We start from the raw sequence: 9903 nt of genomic DNA, 5'->3' as shown, positions 1-9903 counted from the left end.
TTAGACTACTTAACTCATGTATCACTCGAAATTAATGGCAAGGCCTAGTTGAGTTGGCCCCCAAAGTTTTAAATGTTTATAATTTAATCCTTTGTAAGTATACTATAACCCTTCTAAAAATATAAATAGGCCCCCAAGGTTTAAATCGATCGTTATGTAGTACATTTAATTTTAATTTGGTCCCTCCAAAATTAACATTTTGACTCCGTCACTGCTCAAAATATATTAAATCAAATTAAAAATCAATTGAATAAATTTTATTTATTTTTTATTTTAATTAAATCAGACAAATTAATTACACCGATGAAACCAAAAATCAAGCATCAATATCGATATAATTTTGGAAACATCACATAAATCATTGTACCATTTAACTCTTCTTGGTACACTTTCTAGACTATTATTAGTCAGAAATTGTTTGACTGCCTGGTTATCAGTTTTTATAATAAAATTTTTAGATGCTAAATAAATGATAAAGGTTTTTATTGCCTTTTTAATAGATATAAAAAAGGGGCCTGTTGTGATCTTGAGATACTTAGATGTTATTTAGAGAGTGGTTCGCTTGTCACATTGGCATCTGATCTATAAGCAAGGCATGGTTTAAATTGACCTTGTGGGACTCGCATATGAGGGACATAACATACCTTGTTCCTGAGTAAAAAAAGAAATTGTTAAAAGTATTTATAAATAAATATTAATATTTTATTTAAATATTAATATTAAGGAATAATATTAATACAATGCAAATAGAGTTTCTAGATTTGTTAGAAGGTTGACAAGTGTCCTATAAAATACAGTAAAATATTGAAAAGATAAATATTTTAAAAAGGAAGCATATAACAAAATTTTAATGCTGCTTGTGAAATAAAAATATATATTGTTAGTGTATCAGATATTATCCCTAATATTAATTGTTATATATAATTTCGAATGAGAAGATAATCATAATAAAAATAGGGTAAAATACATTATCCAATATTATCCTAAAATAAAGTTTATCTTATTTTGATTACTCTATTTTTTTTCAATTTAATTATTCTAATTAAGATAATTGTTCGAATTTGTTACTATTGTTAAAAATTACTTTAATCCACTAATATATTACCAGAGTAGCACATTAACCAATTAAACGAGTATATGTAGACCTGTTTATGGATCGGGCTACCCGTCTATGTCTAAAGATTCAATTAAAATTTTGGAGTGTTTGGTAAAAATATTATGCTCGAAAAATGAGATTGGACAAAAAAATTAGACCCGTATTAAGTTTATAATATTTTATATTATGCTATTCTTATATATTACATGTTAAAAAAATAAATTTATACTAAATATAATAATACTACTCTAATGTAAACATTAAAATAATGTTAAGATACTGTATAAAAAATTTAATAAATAAAAAAATTATAAAATATTATAATATAAATATTTTTAAAAAAATATTTAAAAAATAATTTGGTTTAGTTTTTTACAAATTAGACGAGTTTTGATAAAATTTTAGACTTAAGCCGAGCCGGGTTAGAATAATCATAAAGTATATTAATATCATGCTTAAACTCAACTTCAATTCGATCCCACGCACCATGAATACCTCTACTTACACAATTTTTTTTCTTTTTTTTTACTTTTAATTAAAACTTAAACATCTCTCTATGATTATTTCATAAACACTTTTCCATTCCAAAAAGCCTTTTTCCTTGTTCCAAACTCTGCAACAAGTTCAAACCCCAAGCAAGAACAAAGAACCAAATTTCAACTCTGCCATGCTATTTTGGCTCTCCTTGAAACGTGAATTAAAAAAATAAAATTCCATATATAATTTAAAAATTGTATTTTTCCTGCCTGAAGCTGAGAAAAAAAAAACAGAGGCAAGCGCATGATTTCCAATTTTCTATTTGATTTTTATTTTTCTCAGCATTTTCTCAGAAACCAAACAGAACTTTTACATTGTCAATTCTACTTTATTCTTTAATTTAAAATGATAAGACTTGGCTTCCGCAGGCATTTTGCTCTGCCGCTTCCTTAGTAAATCTCGAACGTGTTCTAGGATTTTTGAGATCAATCCAAGCTTTGAAGTGAATATTTTATTTTAATTTTCTATTTTTTTATTGTTCAGATAAGTGAAGAAAATTCTGATATTTCAGCTTTAATTGATTTCTATTTTCTTGCCTGCTGGGATATGGTTAGATTTGGCATATTGTTCCCTGAGAAATGGAGGAAAAATTTAAAATTATTAAAAATAAGATGACTTTGAGTGTAATTTACCCTAAAATATATACAATTTTTTTGGGTACATAAAGATATACAAATATATACAAATATTAACAGAGTATTAATAACATAAAAATGAGACTTGTACAAAATCAATGGTCAAGATTCCATAGTTATTTGGATTATACAAATCACACTACCTTCATCTTCTTTACCTATTAATTTAGTGAGCAATGAAGTAAAAAAGAAAGAAAAGAAGAAAAAAAAACACTTGGAAAATTACAATTCCAAAATTTAACGTAGAATATTACTACATGGCTACCTTAGTTAATTTCAAAACGACGGAACGACGCCAAATCCATACATGTTACCGCCGTCGACTTCGACTTCAACGTCACTGCGCTTTGCAAATCTTCCTTTAATCCTCGGCCGCACCTCCGCGTAAGCTTTCCTAGAAGCGTAACGTATCGTTTTCTCGAATTTTCTGTTCTTTCTCTTCTCTCTGTACCTCAGCACCCTCGCTTCTCTCTCCGCCAACGAGAGTTGCACAGTCTGATAAGTCGTCTCCGTCACTTTCGCGCACGGGACTGATACATCCGTAATCGTACTACCGCCATCTGGAACTACCCCAACATCCAGAGAAGAAGATGATACCTGCAAAAACAGTAAGATAGTGAAGGGTTCGAACTTTAATTATGGAAGAAGTATGAAGTAGCTGCTCTTTTGCTTACACTGTGACTAAGACAGTGAGGGTTGTAGTTACAGTTGTAGTTGTAGCCATAAGGGAAGGCTTTTGGTGTAGTGAACTCCATGTCGAAACAGTGATCGTTGATCATCGGAGCTTGGACGGTGTTGCTTTGGACAGGGACCACTCCATCAGTTCCAGAACTGTTCTGGTCCTGGTCCGGGGTTTCCATTTTCGGATCCACATGACCGTAATCCAGATCTAGGTACGGATCCATCTCGGGAAACACGTACTGCCCTGTGTTCACGTCCGGGCTTTCATGTGCTTTGTGGTTAGGGTTAGGAAGCAACCACGACGCTGCCTCCGCTTCTTCCCTGCTGCTGTCAGCGTCTCCATCGACGTCGGAGAAGTAACGGTCGTCCAGGAAGTTAAACGCTGTGTTGGGCTTGACGGAATCGTAAAAGGGAGCCAAAGGAACCCGCTCGTGCCGGCAAGCGAGAGGGTTAGCGGAGTGGATGTCTCGGTCACAAGTGACGCAAAGAGCGGCTGCGTCAGCCTTGCAGGTGACGTGAGCCGGTGCTTGTTCGCAAACTTCACAGACCAAGACCCGAGCGTGACGGGAGGCTAGCTTGTTGGCGGCATGGATTTTGGAGTCGCAGTTGGGGCAAAGGAAAGCCGAGTCAGGACGGCAGAACAGAGTGGCCGTCGCTGATTTGCATGAGTCACACAACTTGGACGCCATTTCAACAAGTTGCTGGGGTTAAACAAATCTACCGTCTTTCTCCTTTTCTTTCTGTGTCTGAAATTTTCTGAAAGGTGCGTTTGAGGCTAGAGTTTTTGTTGGGCTCTGTTATGATTGCAGCTTTGACCAAGTTGTCGATGACGGTGCAGTGCGGGACAGGGGAGATCTCAAGACACCAATAAAGAGTGAACACGTGGAAGAGGCTTAGCCGAATAGAAGGATTTTATTCAGGGTTGAAAACTGGAGGGTGGAGTGCAGAGAGTTGTCATTTTCAGTGGAGAAAGCAGCTTTTTTCCTGTTCTTACCTTTTTGGGGCGTAATTATTAATAGGGTTAATTTCAATATACATCCTCAAACTATCGCTGAATTGGGAATTGGTCCTAAAAAGTTTAAAATGTTATAATTGAGTCTTTAAAGTTTCATTATATCAACTAAGCCCTTCATTCAACCTTACTGTAATGCATTAAAAATTAATTTCAATTTGAGATGAAGCATATTTAAAATATGTTGAGAATTTGTCATAAGTCTATGTACTTTTTATAAATTTAAAATTTAATTTTTATATTTTTATTTTTAAGAATTTAATTTTTCTATTTTTCATGTAATTAAAAAAATATTTTGTAATGAATTTGAATTTAACAAAATAATTTTGACAGTATTAATAGTTAGACCCAAATTTTGAAATCTAAAAATGTAAGATTAAGTTCCCTAAGAAAAAGTATAGAGATGAAACGCCAAATTTACGAAGAGTACAAGGATTTGTAGCATATTTAACCAATCTATTATCTATCTACTGAAACTTTAGTCTTTACTCTTAACAAAGCAAAGCAAGGCTGCTGACTCAATAAACGGTGGGTTTGGACGGGCGATTGAGTGCGGTGTGTTTAACTTATTTTTTGTCTCACTCTATAGTATCGCTATAATATCTAATCTCACTGCCACCGCTATTTTTACACTAATTGTAGGTAAACGCACCACCCATCCAAACACACCTAAAGTCTTTATGGGGTCTTTTGCTACTGGGCTTTTAGCCTCAGACGATATGGCCAATGGGTCTATGGGCCTATGGCATTGGCCTTCTTTAATACTAAAACAATGTAAATGAAATACTCCAAAAAAATTAAAGAAATATACATTTTAGTACCTAAACTTGGTTTCAAGGTTTAAATTGGTATCTAAAGTTTTTTTATCTGATTAAGTACTTGAACTTAGCTTTATGATTCAATTTGATACCTAAAGTTTATTTTGTCCAATTAGATACTTAAACTTGTTTTTTTTTTGTCCAAATTAATACTTACATTAAATGATTTATTTGAACCAATTTAAACTATAAAGTCAAGTTCAAGTGCTAATTTAAACAAAAAAAAGTCATTTTCAAGTACCTAATTGGATAAAAAAAAATAGGTACCAAATTGAATGTTAAGGCCAATGTTAGATACTTAATTGGATAGAAAAAACGTTAAGTATCAATTTAAACCTTGAAGCCAAATTCAAATACCAAAATGTATATTTACCCAAAATATTACCAAAATGCCCATTTAAATCTTAACTGTAACATTATCTACATATATAGCCTTTGAATAGTGTTGCTAACATGTTAGAGAAGTTCACTTCTGCTACATAGAAACTCTAGACATCATCCAACAATGTAAAATTATGTGAACCATACCATGTTCCTACGACAGCCATTACAGATATAAAATGTCGGAGATCTACTCATCATCTGGTTCTGCCGAGAAATCTGGGTCTAGGGGCTTTTGCAACTTAGGCATTTCTACATCCTTCATCCTCTGAGCTCCTCGCCTTGTATTTGCTGCAAACTTTGAAGCTAGAATTGTCACACCTAGATTCAGTTTTACATGGGAAGACTTCGAAGACACGACACTGTGTTCTTCCCCTTGTTGCCTTTGGTCACACTCCATCACACTAAGGTTTCTCGCCATCGTTCTCTTCACGTGTCGGCGCCAAGCTGCTTGAATAAAGCAGGCACCCCATGTCCTCCAATGGTAAGAATGGTACCTAAATGTGTGTTGCAACTTCTTGCTGTGGAGACGTCGAAACTGGTTGGCCACGAACTTGAGATCTTCGGCTCTTAATACAAAGGCCTCCACTTCAACTAATGTTCTTACCGTTCTTGTAGAGGAAGGCAAGTTGGAAGAAGATTTGGGAAGTAAAGCCCAAGAAAGTAGCTCCTCGCCACAAAAATCACCTGGTCTTAGATTAATCGAGTTAAAGAAACCGGTCCGGCCTCCATTTGTAGTGCAACTCTCTAACCTCCCTCTGATAATGAAAAGCATCTCCGTGACAGGGTCACCTTCCCGAACAATGTAGGTTCCTTGAGTACTTAAAGACGATACTAACCGCTCACATATGGCATCTAGTAGTTGATCATCCATTTGTGAGAAAAATGGGACCTGAAACCAATCACTTTGCATGTCATTAACCGAAACCAACATTTTATTAAGTGCACGAAAGTAGCACGAACAACTTACGCGCCGGACAAGGTCCAAACATAGATGGCGTTGGATATCTCGACGGAGATCAGGGGGTAAGGCTCGTAATATCGATTCTTCATCCACACCACGAGTTGCAAGCCACTTATACTGAACGAAACATTGAACACGTTCTCGCAGGTCTTGAGGGAGTTGGCGATGTCTCATCCACTCCTCGGTGTCTCGTCGTTTAAGCCTCCATTCCTCTAGTCTCACAGTGATGGATTGTAGGTAGGTCTAAGTAAGGCCCAATGCATGTTATAAGAAGAACATGTATGGTAATTGAACCCAATGTCGAAAGCAGTACGAAATCGTATATAGGGCATCGACGATACCTGCATATTTCCGATTAAATGGGCAAACAGAACTAAACCCAAGATGGCAATCAGTATGGCAAACAAGGTTTCCCACACAAATGTACTTGTATTTAGAGCTTGTCCATAGGAGCTGAAAATTCAGAAAAGCAGAGTTACACATAAAAAATGTCCATAAATAAGTTATTTATAGTACAGCATGTTACGTAAGGCATACCTCAAATTCTGCAAACCCCACCATAGACAATAGAAATACTTCTGAAGGAAGCTTGAAGAAAGTACTTGCTTTGTCAAAGCAATTTCGAAAATCCCGTAGTCGAAACTGATATCGTTATCAGGATGACATTTAGTAAACACAACGGTACCGTTTTCCCATTTCCGGCGACCACCGTCACCTAATGTGCCACAGTCAAGGTAATGGGGATTGCATTGCAGAGGGCTAGTTTCTTTTTTGCATTCGGATTTCCAACATATTACGTGTCGTTCAACGGACAGCAAATACCATGATGCCCCTAATACCTACAAGAAGCGAACCTGAATCATTTTTAGGAGAAAAAAAAGAAGGGAATTTAAGTCGAGTAAGAAACTATATATCACATACATGGCTAGCTAACATGTAAAGCAATAGATTATATGCAGCACCAGCCCAAGCAGTCTTTGTGACGACACCAGTATTCTTTATAATCTGAGAGCTTAAAGGGAAGATTAAATACAACGGGGGAACATATTGCACTAAAACAATCAGCACCAATGCATTATTAGTATAGTCACCATGGGAGCTCCTTGTTGCTGGTATAATGAACCATATCATAATCTGCCATAAAAAGGAAAAATTTTATTTATGACAGAACATTAATATTACTTGCAATCCAAGGCATCAAAGGTCTTCATATAGTACCTGGGGAAGAGGGAGGGCAGCTAGTAGATCTATGAAGAAATCTGATTTCAAGTACCTGCTGGCAATCATATGAAGGTCGGTAACAAGTTCGCCTCTCCTGAATACTCGGGAGTTAGGCGATTCATACGCGGTTCGGAACTTGATGATTATTTGCAATGCGTAAAATGCATCGGCCAGTGTTCGGAAACATGTGACGATGATTCCTAGATTTAAATCAGTATCCATACAAGATGTAGTGTCTTTGTTGATGACTGAAGGCATGTAGAAAAACAATGGATCAACAAATAAAGCTACTAAGCACCAAAAGAGAAAAATCCTGTTCCATTGTAAGAATGTTTCACTGCCAGGATCTAGGATTCTTTCCTTCCTGGGCTCATGATCCTCTGGAAAAACCTTGAATTTTCCAAATTTGGGAATTCTACTATTACTATTACTATCAGAATGACCTCCTTCAGTTTTCAACAAAGGGACTGTTGCTTTGTATACTGGCACTGGCTTCTTGATATCAGTACTGCCATTGTTATTGAACCTGAGAAGTCAGAAAGGTTACCATTAATGGAAATTCGAGGGGGAAAAAAATGAAATTGGGAAATGGTGCTTGCATTACCTCACTAGTTCCTTCATTTTGGACTCCATCCTTGAAGTCAGAAAAATGGGTGCATCTCTACAGCAACAAAAGGTTATCTGAAAATCCCATCATTAAGAAACTTTCCCTTACTTTCAGGTTTCTTTTTCCAACTGAGAAAAGAGAAAGAGTGTTGACGTAAGCAAGAAGATACAAGGCTTTGGGGGGAGAAAAAGGAAAGGAATTCTGTAGTAGTATATATGATGCTATTTGTTTTTAGTTACCTTAAATTTAAAAAAGCAATAATAAAATAAAATGGAAAACAACTCAGAGGTTTACAAGTCAAGAACTTTGGAAAAATGGATACACAATTGGAAACGACGTGAAAAACATAACTTTCAAAAGGAAGATATTTTAGCAGAATTTTTCAAAGAGGTAATTGAACCCAAACCAGATAAGGGCGGTGAATATTCTGATCATCAGGTTAATATACGAGATTTGTTTTAGCAAAATTTAAAATACTTTAATTATTGTATGTTAGGTGAATGGGAAGGAGGCCGTGGCAAAGCCAGAGCTCGGCTTCCTTAAAATAATTTTTTTTTCATTTAAGTCTCTTTATAATTTATAAAATTTAAATTAATAATAGTAAAATTGTACTTTGACCTCTTAAAAATGATAAAAAAATTATAAAGATATAAACTATTAAAATGATGAAATTATATTTTTACTATCGTAAAAATATATAATTTAATTCCGACACTCCAAAAAAAATTTTGGCTTCGAAAATAAATATTAGATCAAATAGGTCACAATTTAATGTATAAAGGGGAAGGAGTTTAATGTCTTTAAGAAACACCTTGAATTTGAATTTTATAGACAAAAAAATCTGTAATTTAAATCACGAAGTGCGGTGTAATAGTAGCTCTCCTCATCTCTTAATTATATAGTCGAATGTTTGATTCTCGTTAATAAAAATGAAGCATATTATGCGGCTAATCTTTTACTTTTTTGGAGAGTTCTTGTAACAAGAAAGTTGATTGTTACGAAAAACAATAGATACCTTAAATTCGACTTTAAATTTAATCGGAATCATACAAAAATATTAATAAAAAAACATTGGTAAGCATTTATTAATAAGATTTGTGTTGAGTTGAAGTGCGGAAGGCACGTCCGCATTTCGTTTTTGGAAGTTAGGTCTTCCCACATTATTTAATCTTTTAGAATTGTCTTCCTCCGAGCCTTAAGGTGCTGGGATTTGCAATTTTTTTTTCTTTGTTGCCTTCTTTTTAAACTAAAGAATTAATTAATAATTTATTTATGATAACAATTCTATTTTAATGTAATAAATGATATCTTTATTCATCCATGAAACACATGTAAATCCTTTTTTTTTTTAAATATAAATAACATTATCAATTGAAAATAGTGAAAAGCTTTGTAAATATCCAAAAGATAAACTACCTGGTACTGGCCAAAGCATAAAAAAATAGTATGATTAGGGGCGAAATTAAAAAAAAAATTTTAGGGAGACCGGAATTAAATTATATATTTTTACTATATTAAAAATTTAATTTTACCATTTAAATAGCTTATATCTTTATGATATGTAAAGAATTAAAAGTAAACTTAATCAATTTTATCATTATTAATCTAAAATTTTATAAATGATAAAATAACTTCAATAAAAAAATTTCTATTTTAAAATATCGGAACTCCTATACTTAGTTCACTATAGATGCAATGAATTCAATCATTCATCCCCTAGTTTATAATTAGTGGTGACACCTACTTGACTATGAAACGCAATGTAATCATGCTTCCATTGATTTACACAATTAGCTTTAGAAAAAAAGAAGAAAAAATCAACGCCTCTCTCTCATTTATGCATTACAACACTGCATTGCGTTCCATATAAAAGAACATCCACATTGTTTTAAACAATATCATTATCTATTTTTTTTTCATTTGTAAACTTCATTATTATTATTTTTAGGCT

The 9903-nt window shown here is 34.0% G+C and overlaps 2 protein-coding genes across 2 annotated transcripts; both read right to left on the bottom strand.

Annotated features, from left to right (window-relative positions):
• Nucleotides 1-2232: 2232 nt before the first annotated feature.
• Nucleotides 2233-3707, bottom strand: LOC107893474 (zinc finger protein CONSTANS-LIKE 4-like). The gene is made up of 2 exons (NM_001326813.2): nucleotides 2943-3707; nucleotides 2233-2865 (listed from the first exon to the last, which is right to left on the bottom strand). Exons 1-2 carry the CDS (start codon nucleotides 3636-3638, stop codon nucleotides 2545-2547), a joined length of 1017 nt encoding a protein of 338 aa, NP_001313742.2. The 5' UTR covers nucleotides 3639-3707; the 3' UTR covers nucleotides 2233-2544.
• Nucleotides 3708-5175: 1468 nt separating this feature from the next.
• LOC107893475 (probable cyclic nucleotide-gated ion channel 14) lies at nucleotides 5176-8159 on the bottom strand. Its single transcript, XM_016818478.2, has 7 exons — nucleotides 7950-8159; nucleotides 7343-7871; nucleotides 7046-7258; nucleotides 6662-6963; nucleotides 6466-6577; nucleotides 6131-6367; nucleotides 5176-6052 (listed from the first exon to the last, which is right to left on the bottom strand). Exons 1-7 carry the CDS (start codon nucleotides 7976-7978, stop codon nucleotides 5351-5353), a joined length of 2124 nt encoding a protein of 707 aa, XP_016673967.1. The 5' UTR covers nucleotides 7979-8159; the 3' UTR covers nucleotides 5176-5350.
• Between the last annotated feature and the right edge of the window lie 1744 nt (nucleotides 8160-9903).

The sequence above is a fragment of the Gossypium hirsutum genome, chromosome A13 (assembly GCF_007990345.1).
Source record: "Gossypium hirsutum isolate 1008001.06 chromosome A13, Gossypium_hirsutum_v2.1, whole genome shotgun sequence".
Lineage (NCBI taxonomy): Eukaryota > Viridiplantae > Streptophyta > Magnoliopsida > Malvales > Malvaceae > Gossypium > Gossypium hirsutum.
Note: the sequence above shows the minus strand (reverse complement) of the source record. Positions and strands in the feature narration are given on the sequence as shown.

Excerpts from the sequence above, each read along its gene's own strand:
- LOC107893474 (NM_001326813.2), bottom strand. The coding sequence starts at position 3,638 with ATGGCGTCCAAGTTGTGTGACTCATGCAAATCAGCGACGGCCACTCTG. Across the intron at positions 2,866-2,942 it reads CTCACTGTCTTAGTCACAGT|GTATCATCTTCTTCTCTGGA; the intron begins GTAAGCAAAAGA and ends CTGTTTTTGCAG.
- LOC107893475 (XM_016818478.2), bottom strand. The coding sequence starts at position 7,978 with ATGGAGTCCAAAATGAAGGAACTAGTGAG. Across the intron at positions 7,872-7,949 it reads AAAATGAAGGAACTAGTGAG|GTTCAATAACAATGGCAGTA; the intron begins GTAATGCAAGCA and ends CTGACTTCTCAG. Across the intron at positions 7,259-7,342 it reads CTGCCCTCCCTCTTCCCCAG|ATTATGATATGGTTCATTAT; the intron begins GTACTATATGAA and ends TTTTTATGGCAG.